At 32.5% G+C, this 20,596-nt stretch overlaps 1 protein-coding gene across 4 annotated transcripts in view; it reads left to right on the top strand.

The window, feature by feature from the left end:
* CDH18 (cadherin 18) overlaps window positions 1-20,596 on the top strand; it is a 252,364-nt gene that overhangs the window by 189,577 nt on the left and 42,191 nt on the right. For all 4 annotated transcript variants that reach the window (XM_006907120.1, XM_025043539.1, XM_025043540.1 and 1 more), the window contains exons 6-7: window positions 1,412-1,665; window positions 13,172-13,308. In XM_006907120.1, coding sequence (XP_006907182.1) covers window positions 1,412-1,665; window positions 13,172-13,308 — 391 coding nt within the window. The remainder of the gene's footprint in view (window positions 1-1,411; window positions 1,666-13,171; window positions 13,309-20,596) is intronic.

Genomic DNA, 20,596 nt, shown 5'->3' on the forward strand with positions numbered 1-20,596 from the left:
CTTTCTAATCAATCTGCATGGCCCTTAGGGTAAAGAAAAATATCTGATTTCCTCTATAAGCAACGATCATTCTCTGATCCTGCCAAGAAAAAAGGGTATCAAGATTTGAAGCAAACTAGTGCAAAATCAGTGGCAGAAATAAGTATGAAATAATATGTCTTCTGCTTGTTCTCATAGATATTAATAAGGAACACCAGTGTCAGAGGAAACTTCACCCGGCTCACATTAAAAGCATGGTCTCTAGATCACCTGCATTAACATCACCATGGAAACTTTTGACATTGACCTCAATCATAAATCTGAGCTCATTTTGAGTCACAGAGACTATTATGTGCATCATGGTTAACATTTTTCAAATATTCAGTTCTTATGTGAAAGTGTCCTTCCTCCTGAAAATATTACCTAGCTGCTTATTTTCACCTAGGTTTATATCCTTATTATTAATTTCCATAATACCCAGTCTTATAGCACTAAATATACAGTGCTATAAATATCTGTTTACTGTTTTATATTCTACATCAGACCATGTATTCCTTGGGATAAATTAACATGCTGACCTTATTCATTATTGTATGCTAAGTCAAAGTCATGAATCTTGATATATATTATTGATAGAAAATAAATATTGATTGGAGAATTTTTAAAAAAGAAAAAACTAAAAAGATCGTAAGATTAGTAAAGACTCAAAGCTAAAAAGTAAATGGTATAAACAAACAAAAAGAAGACAATAATTTAAAAAACAAAGTCAATTACACCATAATATAATAAAGTAGATTAAAAAATAAATATATGAAATTCTATTATCAGCAAAACACAAAATAAATAATTTAAAACAATAAAAATGAAATTCATAAGGCTGTATAATATTTTTGATAAAATTTCGAGAATTTCGTTGAATTAAAAACAAAAATTTGTTAGATTTTAAAATATGATACAAAGCTTAAAACCAGCAAGGTAAAAAATAAGATGATAGCTAAAAAGCAGTGATATGAGATAAATTGTTTAAATGTAAATTTTTTTAAAAATCTACCTTTTTAAAAAAATTTATCAAATTAGTAGCAGTTATTTTTAAGATTAATAATGTAGGTTGACAAGGAGTTAGAAAAAAGTTACTAGAGCAGATTAAAAATGAGAGTCTCCATAAAGCAATATTTGTTTGTCTTTGGGGAATATCTTTTTGTACCTAGTTATCATCATATTTATAGCTGTGAAAAATCACAATTGAAGAGTTTCCATAATTTCTGCTTTAGCTATTAAGACAAACTTCATAGTTTGTTTTTAAACGAAAGTTTATTGAATTAAATCTATTTATATTTGCTCATTTCAAAATATGAGGGGAAAAAATGCTTGTTTGACAGTGACGGCAGTCATAATATTGGAAATCTTGTTGTTGTTTTTTTTTTTCCCACAGCCATTGAACTATGAGAAAAAGAAGTCGTACACCCTCAACATAGAAGGAGCAAACACACATCTTGATTTTCGCTTTTCTCACTTGGGTCCTTTTAAAGATGCCACCATGCTGAAGATCATTGTCGGGGACGTAGATGAACCACCACTGTTTTCCATGCCTTCCTACATCATGGAAGTCTACGAAAATGCCAAGATTGGAACTGTTGTTGGCACAGTTTTGGCACAAGATCCTGACAGTGCTAATAGCTTAGTAAGGTAAGGTATATTTCAAACTTCTACACATATAAAGATTTTGATTGCCTCAAAATCATTTAGAATGTATAAAATAATACTTGAAATATTTTATTTCCATGTCTTTTTTATTAATATAATTAAATTATGTTAACTGATTCTTTAATGAGTAATGTAGCAGATGAGTTTCTGTCAAATAAAGAATATATTTGGCTATCTCCATGAGGATATTATTGACCACACAGATTAGGTGTTTTTTTCCCCCCCATTTAACTTAATAGATAGATTAGTTGACTAGAATTTTTTTTTTAAATATTGAATCACAAACTGGCTAACCTTTGCTCCCTTAGTAATAGAAAGTAGAGATATTGTGCAAAAATCAAGAATTTGGGAATAATGTTTATTTCTGCCTCCTCCTGGATTTGTCACAGTAGCTGTGTGCCTTTAGGATGTCATCTACCCTTATCCATAAAATAAGAAAACTAATATCTCTCTCTCAGTTATTGTGAGAGAGTGTAAAGCAATGTACAGAAACTACTAAGCAGAATGGCTTACACCTACTGGTCTCTCACTAATGTTAACTTGTCCAAGGCTGCCTAGAGTACTGACATAGAGACTGAACTTCAAAGACGGGAAGACCAATGTGGGAATTCTGGAGTCTTGACTTACTAGCTGTGTGATCTTACACGGTCATCCAACCTTGGGATTTAAATTCCAAATATATAGATAAGAAATAATAATTTTGCATAAATATGTTAATAGAATTAAATTAGATCGATATAAATTACTTAGCACAGTTTGTAAGGGCTCATTAAATATTTTATTATGTTAGTATGTCATAAAGTAGAGATAATTAAAATTTTCCTTGCATGATCAGAAAGGTGTTGTTGTTTTTTTTTTTTTTTTTTGTCTCAATTATGACCAAATCTAAGTCCTGCATAAATGTATAAGACTCGTTAGTTACCCTGTATGTATACCCTTGGATAATCCTAAGGGTCTAAAGTTTTAAATTTTAAACAAATCCATCTGCTTTTTCCCATTCTTGTTATGAGACTCCTTAGTTCTCATCTATTTTAACAAAAGCTAATATGGTAAACATTTCCCTTGGTATCTAAGTAATGCTTGTAAAGGCTCTCAATTTCCTTTTATCTAAGCATAATTGTTTCAGTTAAAAAAAAATGCCCTCATGCATGGAGAGAAACAGTTTTCCGTACACAAATGTATGTATTCAACAATCCTGCTCCATCTATGAGTGCAAAAAGAGTACCTAACGATGGTAACCCTCTGTCACACTGGGAGCAAAGAATGGACACTGCTTGAATAAGCAGGGTAGGCAAAGTATAGGAAAAAATATTCAGAAACCCAAATTATAAAACTGATCTCTAATTAAGGGATGGAAGTAGAAATTGATATGCTTAGTTTTCCAAACAGAGGAAAAGCCCTCTTTGCTTTAGCATTCTATAGAACACATAATTTTAGAACATTTTTGATACATACCAGTAAGTAAAATTTGTCTACTTGCATAAAAACTGTAGCATTACAAAGTATATTTACAAATGTGGCTTATTTTTGAACCAAAAGGAGCGAACACCTTTTGAGAATAAAAATATTTTATTCTTTTAGTTTGACGTAAAATATTTGATAAACATCGGTAAGACTCTTGAAAATTAAAGTATGATATTAATGATGCATTTGTATTTTTTAATGGAAAGAGTTGAGAGGTACATTTTTTAAAGTGCTATGTAAAGCACCTCTATATTGCTAATATTATAATAGTCCTTATGATAAAGAAATTAACACATGCATATGCATACACACAGCAGCTTGAAATCCAGTAGAGAGATAAACTTGAAAACAAATTGCATCCTTTGATAAAAGTGATAAACATAGGATGAAGGTGTCTATGGACAAACTGTGCTTAGTGTCTTCTAGAAGGAATGAGTTGAGGAAGATTGAACTGAGGCTCAAAACCCAGGTTAAAGATTTGAGGAGATCAGGTTTACCTGTGTGAGGAAGGCAAGTACTGTGGTTGAGGAGAGAAGTTAGGGAGAGAAAATGAAGTGTTAACTGATATCTTTGAAATTTATCCTGCCGGCAATGTCAGTGGATAAGAGAAGAAAAAACAGACAAGTGTGAGCAATTATAATCAAAGCAGTGATGGGAAGATTTACTTTGCAAAATAAATAATAAATTATAAAAGTCCTACAAAGAGTGACATATAAGTGCCAAAAGGGTAGGCCAAAGGAAGAAAAAATGTGGTCAGAGACAGACTTCTTTCAGTGTTGCACTATATATCTCAATATACACAAAAATTTCCATTCCCCCACCATCAAGGGACCTGAAGACAGGTTTGGGTGTCACAACTGGAAGAGGAATGCCAGTTACCGTCATCTCTGGGCAGAGGCCAGGGATGGGACTCGAAAGAATGATCTCATCCTAAACGTCATTAGTGCTAAGGTTGAGAAATCCTTATACAGAGTAAACCAAACTGGTTGGCAAAACTGGAATGCTAAGTATACTCATGGAACGAAATTTTGAAAAGATATTTTTAAGAAATGCAAACCAGTATGTATGTTTCACATATTTGCATAGTCATGTGAACATTTCAATATATATATTTAGTTTAATAAAATAAATTATTTATATGGAATTAATTGTCTCAGTAATGGCTCCATAATATTAGGAACATTATTAATTGAACACCCTGTGTGTTAAATGCATTCTCCCAGTTGTTGGAATGCAAAGAGGATTATGTACTGTCTCCAAATGCCAATATTGAGAAGTTCAATTCCATTAGCACATGCATTACTCTTTCTGCTTTGTTTTTGTTAGACAACTAAAATGAATCCTTCTAAAGCTACCTTAAAATAATTAGACTCCATAGCTGCTGTTTTGGAGTATAATTTACATAATATTTACTCCTGATTTCAATAAAAATGTGTCATTCACATAGGCCTCTAGGTACAAACAGTGAATAAAAAAAAGAAAACATTAGCAAACACAAAAGCAAGCCTTATGCTTCCACCTTTCTCAGGGACCAAACATTTGTACTAATTAAGGAAAAGCACATTGAAAAGATGTACCTTGCAATGTGCCCTGAAATGCAATTAACTCCAAGTTTGTAGAATTGATAATGAAAGGGAGTTTGAGTCTTGCAGGCATTTGTGAAAAGCTTCCCTACTTCAGTCTTTTGTATTTCAATTTTCTAAATTATTAGTAAGACTCTTCAAATTTCTAAGAGCATACCACATCTAGCTTTTGTCTCTTTCAATTCAAAACAAGAATGTGCAGTTTGCAGCAATATAATCACCACCTTTTTAGAAAGTAAAATCAGAACCAGGCTATTCATCAGGAGAGAAGAAACCCTTGATTTAAACAGGCTGAGCTCACTTGCTGGCATCCTGCAAACTGAATTCAGGAATATCCTGAGTAACTACTGAGAGATGAGCAATTTATATTGGATGCGAGAAGCTACAGAGCTTTTTGAAAATGTGACCTTATAACATGTGACTATTAAAAATAGTGACCATTCATGGCTTACTAATATCTGTTGGCAAGGGGCTTTATATAGCAATGCCAAAAATCCTTGTTAAACCCTAAGTCTGTATTATTAGTCTCCTTCTACAGATGAAGAAATTAAGGATCAGAAAGTTAAGTAATTTGGCCAAGTTTACACAGTGATAAAGCGACAGATCCAGAATTTAAATCCAGTTTTGCTTTACTCCAAAAACCCAGTTTGTTTGTTTGCTTGTTTTTAAAGCCACAATACCCTGCCTCATGTATTTTAGCACCTACTACTACTACTACTACTACTACTACTACTACTACTACTACTAATCATAAACAATTTATAGACTTCGAGTATCATAAAATAGGAAAGTGATTGGTATGTTACATGGTCAGAAAGTCATTGATTAATGCCAGTACATGGGGTCTACTATTTGTGTAGAGGCATTTTATATACTGGAAAAAAGAGATGCTGAAAAGAATCGTCTTTTCTTATACTATATTACTAAGACATATGCTACTTGATTTAGTACTGCATGAAAAAAATTATTGAAGTCTTCAATTTACATTTCTTATAAGATGAAGAATTTTAGTGTGAATTTATGAGTAAATACATTCTACCACCTTTACTTCTTTTCCACTTTGATTTATAATCTGAATTTATCTATTCACTTACTTCTTGTTAATTTTTAATGTTATTTTGTATAATAACTTTTAAAGCAATCGGAAGGAAATAATAAATAGTGTGCTTAATTGTTTCATATGTTCAATATGACACTGTATAGGAAGCAGTAGCCCATTTGTATGCTAACATAAGAAATAAAATGAAATTGTGGTCAGTTTGGAAATACTTTCTACATAAAAAAAATCTTCCTCAAATATGTTTTTTAAAAAAGAATAGTTGCAAAGAATTAGAAGTATTTATTCAGGCGATTTTGAGTTTAATTTTAGCCTTAGTGAACACATGCCTCCAGTATATTCACTGCATCCTTACTGGTGTTTTAGTTTTTCTTATGCATCTCTGAAATTTTCATATAGCTCATAATGAGATGGAAGTTAGAAACATGACATTAATTTTGAATATTACAACAGCAAAAAAAAAAGAGAGATTTCAAAATAATAACAAGGTCGTATGGCAAAGTTAAAGAGGAGAGTTAAAAAAAATTAAGAAGGTTTGAATGCGGGATTCAAACTTGAAAAGAAAGACAAAAAATAACCAGAAACTATTTCAAAATATATTTATGTTAAAGATACCATCTGATATATACTGAGGTTTAGTCTGTAGACCAAATTTACTTATAAAAGTTTAGCTTATTGAAAATCAAGAATATCTTAATTGGATCCTTAATGGCAAGCCTTAATATACCCTCATCAAAACAGCTATCGTCTTCTGATGCAAAGGAAACAACTCATTAAGGATATTTGATGCAGTTCAAATAGAGATAGGAAGAAAGAAGACTCACACTTAAAACCAGAAGTCTTTGTCTGTAACTTTTGTTTTGTAATAGTATCATATTCCATATAGCCAAGTTAGCATATTTAGATCGACTAAGAATTTTAATACTAAATGTCATGTGACGATGACATTTGAGAATGGAAAGAGAGCTAAAGATGACTGAGAAACTGTTTTTATATAAATGATGATATCTGTAAACTAAGAAGGCTGAATGACTGACTCCAAACCACACAACCGATAATAGAGATTAGAGGAAAATACGGTTTCTTTTACCATGTTTCAGTAGAGATATAGAAGACTTTTATTTCTTTTCCTTTTTTTTTTTGCTTACATTTGTGTAAAGCCTAGCATATGGTGTCAACCACCCCAAATCACAGTCCTGACCCAAAGAGGAGAAACTATTTTCTGGGCAGGCATGTGTAACTCGTTGAACCCTGACTTAGTGATGCTGTCTACTGACTGGAGAATAAACATCACTTATGGCTTTCATGTGAATATTTCAAAGAAAAAAATGTTTAAAATGGTTTAATAACATTTCTAGAACTCAAGATTACTAGAATTTATTATATTTTAGTAACTTAGAGGCATAAATAACAGGAGACATCATTTCTTGTTTAGGGGTTTTACTTTTTTAGATACTTTTATTTCATTGGATCAAGGTTTTAGTTCAGAAAATTAAAAAGCTTTCTAAAATATCTACGTGTTATGTGTGCTGCCCATTCTATAAAGCACACTACACTATTTATCAAATGACACGATTCTTATATTTTTTAAGATTATTTTCTGGATGAATGACTTGTGTGATAAATTGCATCCCCCAAAGAGGGAACTTTAATTTTTAAAATTAATCTGAGCTCTGCCATAAATATGACTTTGTAGTTAAAGACAAGGCCAAGCTGCTGGAATATCCCACAGAATGTATGTTAATTAAATTTGATCCCATCTATTGTTCACAGTCAATCAAACTTACAAAAACAGCTGTTTGGGAGGCAAAATTTCTACTGTGCTTTACCATTCACATTCTGTGTCTTCAATTATCCAAAGTGTGACAACTGAAAGGGATCTCCTATACTTTAAGCCAAGTGATGTTTCTCCAAGTAAGTCACTGTAAAAATAGATTTCTATTATATAAGTTTTCAACTAATTTCTTATGGTGAAATGGACAAGCTGTAATGAAAATAGTAAGTGCCTCTTAAGACTGAAATTTTGTTATAAAAATGAAAAATAACTTTTCTAATGTACTTTAACATGACTAATAATTATCTTGAGTCTATGCCTCCTTAATCAAAGAGAAATTGAATGCAAAATGATGAGCTGGGCATTTTGTTTAAAGCAGCTTCTCTTGAAGAACTTTACTTAAGTAAATTCTAAAATATTAGAATTTGCATTATTGAGAGTGACTGTTCTCTTCACAACTTTCCTGCCTATTGGCCCATAAATTCTAATATGAATAATGAATTTTTATCTTATTTCAATAAAATGCATTTTCTTTTGACATTTCTCATTATATTAATATAAACATTTATTCTCTGAATATCGATTATATTAGTTTGCGAGTTCTTTTTCTTATTTGCTTACTTGTTTCTCTAAATAAATTATGTCTAAATAATTCTCAGGTCTTGCCATTTCCTCTATATTTGGTATTTACTATTCCTTTCTTCTACTCATTCAAATAAATATTTTTGAATGAATGGATAAAGCCTCAAATATTATCTACTTTTTGAGAAAGGAGTTTATAAATATTACTTAATAGATCTATATTTATTTTAATCTATTGCACTAACTAGGTCCTTGATGCTGGATAAATTTCTCCATCACTCTGTGCCTCAGTTTCCTCCTCTGTAAAAATGGTAACTATCTCACACGGTTGTTTTGAGTGTAATGAACTAATATTTAGAAAACACAAAACACGATGTAGTACATTTTAAGTGTTTCATAAACATTAGTTTTTATTACCTTTTTCTGGATTGTTTTTGTAAATAACTCATACATGTATATAAGTGTTTTCTACCAGTCTCACAAAGCATCTCTATATATTCTATATTGAGGGGAAAGTAGAATTTGAAGACTATCTTTAAACAGCTTGTCTAGTTATATATATTCCAGCTTCAGCTTATACTGGTTTATTTTTTATATCTATGGACTAGAATATCAAAAATTCTCAAAACTCTAATTTTTCAGGTTTTATTATTAATCTCAATTTAGCATCTATATTATCTGGGCAAATATTTACTTGATATTATACTTGCTGTATGTTCCTCAAAATGTCAAATTAATATTAGAATTTGCAAAAAACCTAAGCATATGTATTCATAAAGTATTAAAATGTTGTATTTATTTTTTGAAATAAATTTCCTTTTGTAAAAGGAAATACATGAATTTTATTATGAAAATTACTTGAAAAGTTACCTACTGAGAGTATTTTTATTTTTTAAATTGTTTGCTTGATAAACAGTTTAATGGAGCCATCTCACTTCCAAATGTTAAATGGTTAGCATTCCCTTAATATACTTTTGAATAGTTTCTTTCCTCTCACATTTCCGTTTTCCCTTTTTCTGAGTTTTTATTTCTATGGCTAGGCAGAAGTCCCAGGGTAGTTAAGCAGAACTATTTAGTTCTACTTGAGTCAAAATTCAATTGAAACTCTATGAATACGCTCTTCAGATTCAAGCATAGCCGGTATCTAGCCCTTGTGTTGTAGATTTCCCAAGGGAGTTAGGTCACACAGAAAACTAAGAATTAAATAACACAAGTCTGAGGAAACGTGCCTAGCATTACACTTATCATTTAAAAAAATATTTACACATGCGTTTTATGTTTTTTAATTCAAATAAAGAATGTATTTATTCTAAAAGTATTTAACCACTAAAGCTCTGTGTAAAGTGTCTAAAAGAGAGGGAATACTCTGATAAAGAAAATATATATTTTCAGCTTCTTAATTCAGCTTAGAAGCAGAAGAAATTCCTGTTTTCTTTCAGACTGACAGTTATGAAATGATCAGATTTCTAAAATGGGACACATCCTGCCATATTTTACAAGGTGTATCAATAGCAATGTACACTGATCTTTACTGATAGTTGCTGTGGAAAATTTTGAGGTCAAATAAGTTTCAATTTTAGGTCCAACTTTCTATACAGAAAATTTTTTCTTGAATACCACATCCATCCACAAACAGAAAGTTTTTTAAAGACAGGTTAGTAGTAACTAACTTTAGATAATATAATAACCAGATTTCTAACCGATTACATTTTAAAGATGTTATCCTTTTCATGTGACAAAACTTTTCACATCTCCGAAGTAGTTCAGAGCTTCTCTGAGTTAGAGAAGAGCCATGTGTGTGTGTGTGTGTGTGTGTGTTTGTGTGTGTGTGTGTGTGTGTGTGTGCGCGCGCGCGCGCGAGAGAGAGAGAGACTCAAATCAAAGAAAATAAACCAGCTTCAGTGTACCATGGTCTAATGCTTTGGAAAGCAAGACAACAAACCTCTTTCCCATTGTTCTATAATGTCTGAATCTAGTGTCTCTTTGAATCAGATTTGCTTTATACCTGTGTTTCTTCTTGTTTAAATTGTTTTTTTCATGTTGAACTTTCTTCAATGAACATGTAGTTATGACTACTAGAACAATCAATACACAATGGTCAATTCCTTGTTTTGATCACACAGATACAAGTGAATACATTCTGTCCCGTTTTAGCAGTTATTTCACAAAATGAGCTCACTAAATAGTCTCAGTCTGCATGGTAATAATATCTTCAGCCACATTTGAGTCTGTGTATCCAAAGGTTGTCGTAGGGTTTCACACCTTAGTTGTATGTTCTACATATCTTAACAGTATGCCTATGAAAGGCATGGTTTGTACTCTGTTCTAGTTATACTCTGTTCCAGAAAGTAAGATGAATTTCATGATATTCCCATCACCACAATTACCTATTCTATATATATACCCAATTTCTGAGATTTTGCTCATGCCAAAATAGAAGTGTCTCTGTTAGTTTCCATGGAAATCCTTATATCTGTGCTCTGGAACCCAATTCTACTCACCTTCTCATGACTTTTACCTTTTTAGATATTTCACTCTTTCAAAATGACCTTTTTTTTTTCCCCCTAAGAAAAACAGCACTTAATATTTCTCTTATCAGAAAAAATGAATTTGTCAAACTCACTTCTCTGATGACATAAGCCACATTTTTCTGACCTCTGTTTCAGGTAATGATATTCAACAAAGTGTCATGGCCCATGGGCCTTATATGTCACATCCAAATACTGAATCCACTATAATACAACTTCTATCCTTTCGTATCTTCTTGAAATTACTCTTTCCAGGTTAACCCATCTTGTTTATCCTGCCAAAGCCAATCATCCTTGACTGACCTCACTCGACGTCTTAATAAAATTCACCGTCGCTGTTGACTTAAACCATTCTTTCCTTGGCTTCTGTGCCACCTCATTCTCCCGGTTTTCCTCCTCCCTTGGGCTGTTCCTTGCATTTTACTAGCACCTTCTCTTCTACAGATGCTGGGCTGCTTTCGACTGAAAAGGTCGTGCGCTGTGATGCTCAATCTTTCACTTTCCTCTTACAGTTCTCTCCCAGATGAGGCTGTACTGTCCCCATTACCTAAAATTTAGGCCGATATACCTCAAATTTATATTTCCTGTTCAGAAAGCACACTTGAACCCCACAATCATATCTTATTCTCTGCTTTTTATTAATTGATATCTAAGGCATATTATGTCAAAATGATTGATTTCTCCCAAATTATTTTTCTCCCAAAGTGTGTTTTTTTTTTTCTCTTGTGTCTTTATCCAGATCAGTAAATGGACTTATTGATTACATGGCAGACCAAATACACACACACACACACACACACACACACACACACACATACACAAATGGAGTCATTTATAATTTTCTCCCGTTACTAATCTCACTTCAACAAAAATTTCTATAGGCTATATCAGATGCATAGCATTATTTTATACACTAATTTCTACTTTCTTTTTTTCCCACCTTTGTCCAAGATGGCAATATTTTTCTAAATTGTTTTTAAATTTCTACAATCTAAGATTTAAAATACTCACTATGACTTTTTCCAGAACGTAATAGATTATTTCCTTTGTTTAAAATTGCTCCCATTACTTATTTTAAAAATTTAAAACTCTTTACTATGTGCTGCAGGGCTTAGTTGTCCTACTACCGTGGCCATTCACCTAGTTCATTCTGCTAGCCGCATCGAAACAAACATTTATTTGCAAACCAAGTCAAGCTTTTTCTTTAATTTGGATCTTTGCACTTTGGTGTTCTATATTCAGATATTCTTATCCTGGCATTTTTCATATAATAATTTATTTTTTTCTTCAGATACAGATAAAATCTTACTTAAGCTGAGACTAATAAAAAGAGAAGAAGTATTAGAGATTTAATTTAAAAAAAACACTTCTCTCCTTAAATAGTTCTAGAATGGCTTGGAACATTTCTAGAACATATGATGATTGTTCACTATATTATTTATTCATATTTACATTAATTAACTACTGTTGAATAATGTAAAACTCCAAAACTCAGGGGTATAGAAAAAAGTACTTTATAACAGTAGCGTGTGCATCTGTGACTTTGTGTGTCTGTGAACATCATCTGAACTAGGCTGCCTTTTGTTTGTGGGCTCTGCTCGTCTCCAGCACATTCAATAATACATCTGCTCACTTAGTAGGTAGCTCTACTCTAGATTGGGGACCTGAACTGGGACAGCTCTGCCCATGTGTCTCTCATCTTCTTTCTGGGACCAGTGGACTAGCTCTGGCATGACTTCTTGTTGCAGTGGTAGAGCATAAGAGGAAACATGCAAAGCCTCATGAAACCTAGGCCCAAACATAGCATAGAACACCACTGTTTTTACCTCATTGTATTGCCAAAGTAAGCTGGAGGCCAAAGCTGATATGAGAGGGCCCTGCCCCACACACCACTTGCATTGGAGAGGGAAGAGGATTTGTGGCCGGCGAAGCAACCTACCTCCCATTTATTTCATTTCTCATTCTTTGACTATGGAAGGGTCCTAGATGATGGAACTACAATGGTAATTAATAGAAATGTTTTGTTTTTCATTTTATATTTATCTTAAAACCTCAGCTATAATGAAACTCTAAGGTAAATTATTCTCAAACATCCTTGCTATCCTAAAATGTTTGTACATATAACAATGAGCAATTGCATTATATGTTTATTTTTTTCTTCCAATGTACTATAGACTTCCCAGAGGTGATTTTTAAAAATTATTTCTTCCTTATTAATTACTGTTTCTACTGTCTACTATTTTATTCATGAAATTTGGTAAAGTTTTTTTTTCTTTTTTGAATTAGTAATTGAACTAAGCATAGCATTAAAGACTGACAGATAAATTTAATGGATGTCAGTTCTGTGCAAATATAAATTTGTCTGACAAATCTTAAGAGCCAAACATAGAAATTAAATATATACATTTAAATATGTAAATAAGATACCTCCCTTGATTCAGTTTTATTGTCTTTATTATAAGATCATGTGAAAAGAAGATTTATCTATTTTCTTCTCTAGATACTTCATCGACTACAATGGTGAAGATGACAGATTTTTCAATATTGATGCTCATACTGGAACTATTAAGACAACACAGGTTCTTGATAGAGAAGAAACTCCGTGGTACAATATCACAGTTGCTGCTTCAGAAAAGGGTAAACTACTTATATATTATAGAAAAAGATGTCACTGGTACATGAAGATTTATATTGAAATTTTCTCATGAGTAAGGCTCTCACCATTTTTATTTTTGATGCTAAGATCTAGCAGAGTGCACAGAGTGTATTAGATACAATTTTACTTGGTGTCAGATGCAGCGAATAAATTACATACCTCTTTACTTTAATGCTGGCATAGTGGTGGAGAATTGACGCTATGGAACACTTAGTTTTAACATGAATTTTGGGGGACTTAAACATTCAGTCTATAACATTGGATTTGCCTATTATTGCTATGCCACATAAAAGAATCATTTAATGTGTGGTCTTTTGTGACTGGCGCATTTCACTTAGCATAATGTTTTCAAAGTTCATCCACATCGTAGTATGTGTCATTACTTCATTCTTTCTTATTGATAAAAAGAAATCCCATTGTATTGCTAAACCACATTTTATTTATTTATTTATCACTTAATAGACACTTGGGTTGTTTCCATTTTTTGCCTAATATGAATAACGTTGCTGTGACTATTAATGTGAACATTTTTGCATAGACATGTCTTAATTCTCTTGGGTATATATCTAGGAGTGAGCTATGGAAACTATATTTAACCATTTGATGAAATCAATTTCCAGGCTGTTTTCCAGAATGGACACATTTTACATTCCCAATGGGAATGTATGAGAGTTCAATTTCTCTATGTTGTTACTAACATTTATTACTATATATCTTTTTGATTATAGTCATTCTAGTCAGTGTGGGGTGATGGCTCATTGTGGTTTATGCACTTTTATAATGTCCTTTTAAACAAATCAATAATTATACTACTTTAGTCTTTTCTAGTTTACCTGATTTTTTCATGTTTTTGCATCTGCAATATTAGCTCAAGTGGCTTTCATTTAGATAATTTCTTCTACATAATATTCTCTTTGAAAATAAGCATTCACTAATTACTTTTAAATGGGTTTTATAAAGGATACATGAGTGGGTTCATTTGTGATCATTCTGGTTAATTTTTATTTTCAGAATAATCAGAATAGGTGTAGAATTGCATGTTCTTTGTCACCTGAGAACAGTTTAATGACTGTCAAATGGTAAGGGCTCATTGACAATTAGTTGAAAAAAGTAAAGGAATGGATGGATTAATATATCCAAGATGAATTGATGAGGACATTAAAAAGAACCAGAAAAGACTGTGTCATTCTTTTGGAACAGGCTCCAAGTATAGAATATAGAAGGGAAGAATCCCTGAGGAGAATGATATTTGTCAGAAACTATAGAAACTCATTTTAAAATAACTTCAAGTTCAACTCTAGAGGTGTTTTGATCAGAAACTATACTTTAGATTGTTCTAAATCTCTCCTCAGTCCACATAATATTGGTACTGAGTAGAAACTAATTTATGATTATGAGTTCATGTATAGCATGAAAATTATATTATGTGTAATCATTACTGAAGGAAATGCCCAGTTTTATTAAAGGAATGCCTTAAATATATACTTACCAAGATTTTTTTTACTATTTGTTAGGACTTCATCTAAGAAATCAGTTAATACATATCTACTAAGTAAAAGAGTACAGTAAATTATAATATTCTGAATTTTATAGATAGTAATAAAAAAAACTTTAGAGACACCTCAATGAGCAATACTAAAATGTAATTTAATTCTAATCATAAACAAGTATATTGGAAGAATGAGCTCTAGTTAAGATTTTATAGCCATATTTTGAGACTGTGTTTAGAAAAGTGTACATTCATGCACCAATTACTTGACCTAAGTGCCCATTAAATATTGTTGGGGGTTCTTCCATGTACATTTGTTTGTTAAGTGTTAACCTCAACATCAATCACGTTATCTGTCTTTTCTAGTATAGTCTCTTTTGGAAATGTAGTTGATAATTTTTTTCAGATCAGATTTTTTTTAAAAAAGCTTTCTATGTTAGAGCAGCTTTAGGTTCTCAGCACAATTGAGAGGAAGGTACAGAGATTTCCCATATACCCTCTGTACCTACACGTGCTTAGCGTCCTCCACTAACAACATCCCCCCATCAGTAAAATACATGGACACATCATAATCACCCAAAGTCTATAGTTTAACTTAGTGTTAACTTAGTATTCATTGGGTTTGGATAAATATATAATGACATATATTCATCATCATAGCACCATGCAGAGTATTTTCACTGTGCTGAAAATCCCCTATGTTCTGCCTATTTACCTCTCTCTACCCTAACCCCTGGAAGCCAATGACCTTTTTATTGGTTCCATAGTTTTGCCTTTTCCAGAAGATCATATAGTTGGAAACACACAGTATGTAGCCCTTTCTGATTGGCTTCTTTCACTTAGTAACATGCATTTAAGTTTCCCCATGTTTTTTATGGCTTGAGAGCTCAGTTCCCCTGTCTTTTCATGGCTTGAGAATGCAATTATTTTTAGCACTCAATATTATCTCCTTGTCTGAATGTGTCACAGTTTATTTATTTATTTACTTCCTGAAGGACATCTTAGTAGCTTCTGCATTTTGACAGTGATGAATAAAGCTGCAATAAACATCCATGTAATGGATTTTGTGTGGAAAGAAGTTTTTAGTCTTTTGTGCCCAGGGGTACAATTGCTGGATCATATGGGAAGAATTTGTTTAGTTTTGTAAAAACTTGACAGTCTTGCAAAGTGGTGGTGCCATCTTTTATTCCCACCAGCGATGAATGAGAGTTCATGCTACTCCATATGCACGTCAGCATTTGGTGTTGTCAGTACTGCTGATGACAGGGGGGCTTTAATAAGGACCATCGTGATAGATATATAGTGGTATTTTGTTGTTTTAACTTGTATTTCCCTGATGGTATTTATGTGGAACATCTTTTCATATGCTTATTTGTCATTTGCATGTTTTCTTTGCCCATTCACATTACAAAGAATAGTCTGCTCTATTCAATTTATCAGTAATATTAATCTTATTCAAAACACCCTCAAAGAAATGCATAGAATAATGTTTGACCAAATATCTTGGCACCCCAAAACTAGAAACAGGTTGTGACCCAGTCTTCTAGGTTTTATCAAGCCCTCTAGGTGATTCTCATGCACATCAAAGTTTAAGAACCACAAATTGTGTGACTCTAACGTAAATTAAAGTTAAAAACATTGTTTCTAATCACAGTGTGATTTATGTCATAGCAGTACTTAGTATCAATTTTATGGGCATGTACAAGCACACATGCACATGGACATGAGCACCTGCGCGCGCACACACACACACATTCACTTGCAAAATGTCCCAAGTGCCTAAGAAATGAACTCCACAAAGCACTTTAATGTTTTGTTTTGTTTTGTTTTGTTTTGTAAGAGTTGGCCCTTTCTGTTCTCAGCTTAATCTTCTGAAAAACATATATCACCTTTTAGTCACAGATCCTCAAACAGGCCATGTTGCTTCAATAATTTTGTAATCCTTTCAACGCTCATTTTGTTCCGCTTTACGAACAGCTATTTCCTTTTAAGTACTATTTCAAATATCGCAACATCTGTGAAATCTTTCCCAAATTTTCATTCGAATTTTACAGCTCCTTCTCGTCTGTCCTGTAACTTCATGTATACCTGACGTATATCATTTATCACTTATTAGTCTTAAAAATAATACCTCTTACATTTTATTACGATGTTATTTAGCTTCATTAGATTGTGAAAATATCAGGTCTGGGAATCAGATCTATTTTATCTTTGGTTATCATAGTATTTCTAAATACTTAGTAATTTTTCTAACACATGGAACTTGGTTAATAAAACCTCATTAAATACATGAATATGCTTTGCCTCTTATTTCTCCAAACACCTTAATTGCCCGACAAATTTATCACTCACTCCACAATTCTGTGGTCACCACACTATATATTTCCCATTTTTCCTAAAATATCCTATTTCTTCCTGTTGTGTGCACTAAACTTGAGAATGCAGTCCACCTAATCAATACAGTGCAATGAGATTATATCATGGCTTGCATGCCAGTTATAGTTTCAAGGGAGCCAAAGTCAGGAGAAGCTATTTTACTTATTCATCTTACGAGTCTAAAAGATTCTACCGTCACCAGAGCTCATATATTAAACAACTGCATGTCATTATTTCGATATGAATATTTGCCTTAGCTCTCTGTTTCATTTTTTTCTCCATACAGATTATATACAACTCAGTCCAAACAGTGATGTTTACATGTTCTTTATTTATTAAATCTTTTTTTCTCAACCCTTATACAGACATATTCAAAAATTAGGATCCACAAATTTCAAATCTGGTCCAACTATTAACTTCAGCTGATGGAAAATAAATTTAGATTTTATGAACTCATTCGTTGTTGCCTTTTAACTCGAAATTAATTTTTGTTAGCAGCTGTGTCTAATGATACAAAATCCTATTACTGAAGAGTGGGTGGTTTTAAATTCCTTCAGCTTCAATACAGTACTTTGTTTTGCTGTAGTTGATGGCTTATTTTGATATATGAAATTTGTCTTCCACAAATGTGTTTATATTAGCAGGCAAAAGCATCCTAATTGGCCCTTTTTCCATGAGAAACATAAGAAATAGCATACAAAGAAATTGGTACTGCTTTAACCAATGAACAAAAGTATTAAAATACTTTTCTGGCATATCCCTTTATACATGTATGAATCAGTGCATTAGTTATCTATTGTCATGTAACAGATTACTAGATAATATTCAAAAATAATTCAAATTGTTCTAAATTTTACAAGAAACTTTTTGGCCCATGTACATGTAACGTTCATAGGTAAATTAGGCTTCGGACTTATTTTGATCAGATCTCTATCTCCATTTCTCTATGATTTTTTTATTTTCTGCATTTTTTAAATTTCATCTTTTGCTTTAGTGTTGCTAGTAACAAGCAACAGTTCTAGGTTAACTCGTAATATATTAACAGGATGAATGCCACCTTAAATTTGGAACATGTTCTTTCATATCCAGAGTGAAATAAATTGTCATTTTGAATAACTATTAAAAACATTGCTCCAATTAAGTCACTTTTTGACTAATCTCCTTTTACTTTCTTTAAAATTTATATTTAATACATGAAATACACCCATAATTGGATTAATTATTATGGCAAGAGGTATAGGTTCTCCACATTGACTTGGGACAATCAAGGCCCATATTTTTATTTTCATTTGCAATCAATTCCATTTAAACTTCTTGAGTTGTACACATGGGAGGAGTTTGGTGAGGCAATTGCAATATCTACTACATTCTATTATTCTGTTGTTGATTACATAACATGTCGAAACATTTGAGGGCTTACGAATTGCACTATGTCTACCTCTATCAAAGTCTAGAAGAATTAAAACAAATGTATTCATTCAAAAGAAAAAAAAAAACTTGAATAATTAAAGCAGATATATATATATATGACTACTAGATATTTATTTTATAATTTTCCTTCTCAATTATTCGATATCCCTTCCAATATCCTTACATGCATCAGATAATCTTGCTTCTCTAATGACTTATAAATTAAGAGCAATCAGAAAAGGATTTCCATGGATTCCTGCCATCATATCTACCAACCTAAATAGTACTATGGACATTAGTTCCCATAAATCTAGCTTCCTTTGAGTTGTGAATAAATTCTCCAACCATGTTTATAACCACCTCCCTATGTATGCTCTGCATCCTGTCTTTCTTTGTTCCCTCTGAAACATTGCATTGTCAATTATTTTTCCTCTTTCCTATATCTTTATTTTCCCCTGTGCAATATAGTATTTCCTGTCCTCATAAATAGGCTTTATTTCCTATCCAAAAATAAAATTAACTCAAGCAAACAAAAACTGAAAACTTACCTTGATCTAGTGTTTCCCTCCTGATACAACTCTATTATTTTATTTCCTTTTTCTAAAAACACCTCAAAAGTGTTACCTATACAGTCATGCACAGCTTAATGATGAGGATATGTTTTAAGAAATGTGTCGATAGGCGATTTTGTTGTTATGTGAGCATCATAGAGTGCACTTACACAAACTTGGATGGTATAGCTTATTACACACCTAGGCTATATGGTATAACCTGTTTCTCTGTAGGGGAGGAAAAATAATTTTTCCTTAACCCCTCTGGGTTCTGGACTGAGACATTCCTGTAACGAAAGATTAATAAGAGAAAAACAAACAGAAATTTAATAACATATACACCTCCTATATACATGAGAGAGACCTAAGAAAACTGATTAACTCACCAAAATGGCTATAGCCACTACCTAAAATACCATTTTCAGCTGAAAGACAAAAAACATGATGGGGATGAGGGGAGTCAGCTGTGAGAGGTTACCAGATAAAGCACAGTAAAGGAGGGTAAGGTTGTCATGGAGGTTTCGGTAACTGTCTTCTGCACTGGTAAGGGTTTCTAGAAATAAGGTTATCACCTTCTCCCTTTCTCGGTACTGCAAGGGAGACACCCTTACAGAGGTTTCCCTTACAAATGTAATGTCTTTCACAAAGGATTAACATCTGCTTGGTTTTTAAAGCTTCTGCTTTGTCTGCTGTTTCTTAAAATTAACCAGTTTAAAATAATCCTTATGTCAAATAGACATATTTTGGAGTGACAAATTCTGTTCCCCTAAAGCTCTTAGGCTATGAACCTGTACAGCATGTTACTGTACCAAATACCGTAGGCAATTATAACACAATGGTGTTTGTGTAATGCATTGTGCTAAGATGTTAGGAGAGCTAAGATGTTACTAGACAATAGAAAATTTCAGCTCCATAATAATCTTATAGCACAACTATTGTATATATGGTTCCTCATTTCCTGAATCGTCATCATGTGACACATCACTATATTTACAGTCTGCACTCCTTATTCTCATGCTCTTTAAAATCCACACTAAAGAAACTCTTGTCTTCATCACTTCACCAAAATTACTTTTGTCCTTCATATTGCACAATTTAACATATACTTTTCATTCCACCATTTGCTCAACAAAGCAACAACATTTGGCACAATCGACAATTCCTTCAAGAAACAGGTTCTTTCTTTGGCTTAAAAACACAGCATTTTCTAGATTCTTTTTATCCCCCACTGGTTCTCCCATCTCATGTACTTCTTAATTTCTCTCCATGTCTCTGATCATTGAATTGTATGATATCCCGGTTTTCAGACCTCATACCTGTCTGGAGTAATTGTCCAAGTATTTTCATTAAGTCAAATATATTTCCATAACATCTACATAGAGATAACTCTCAAATTTTAATCTGCAGATGCCTGCTTATTCAATCCTATTGCATGCATATTAG

This window comes from Pteropus alecto, unplaced genomic scaffold, assembly GCF_000325575.1.
Source record: "Pteropus alecto unplaced genomic scaffold, ASM32557v1 scaffold152, whole genome shotgun sequence".
NCBI lineage: Eukaryota > Metazoa > Chordata > Mammalia > Chiroptera > Pteropodidae > Pteropus > Pteropus alecto.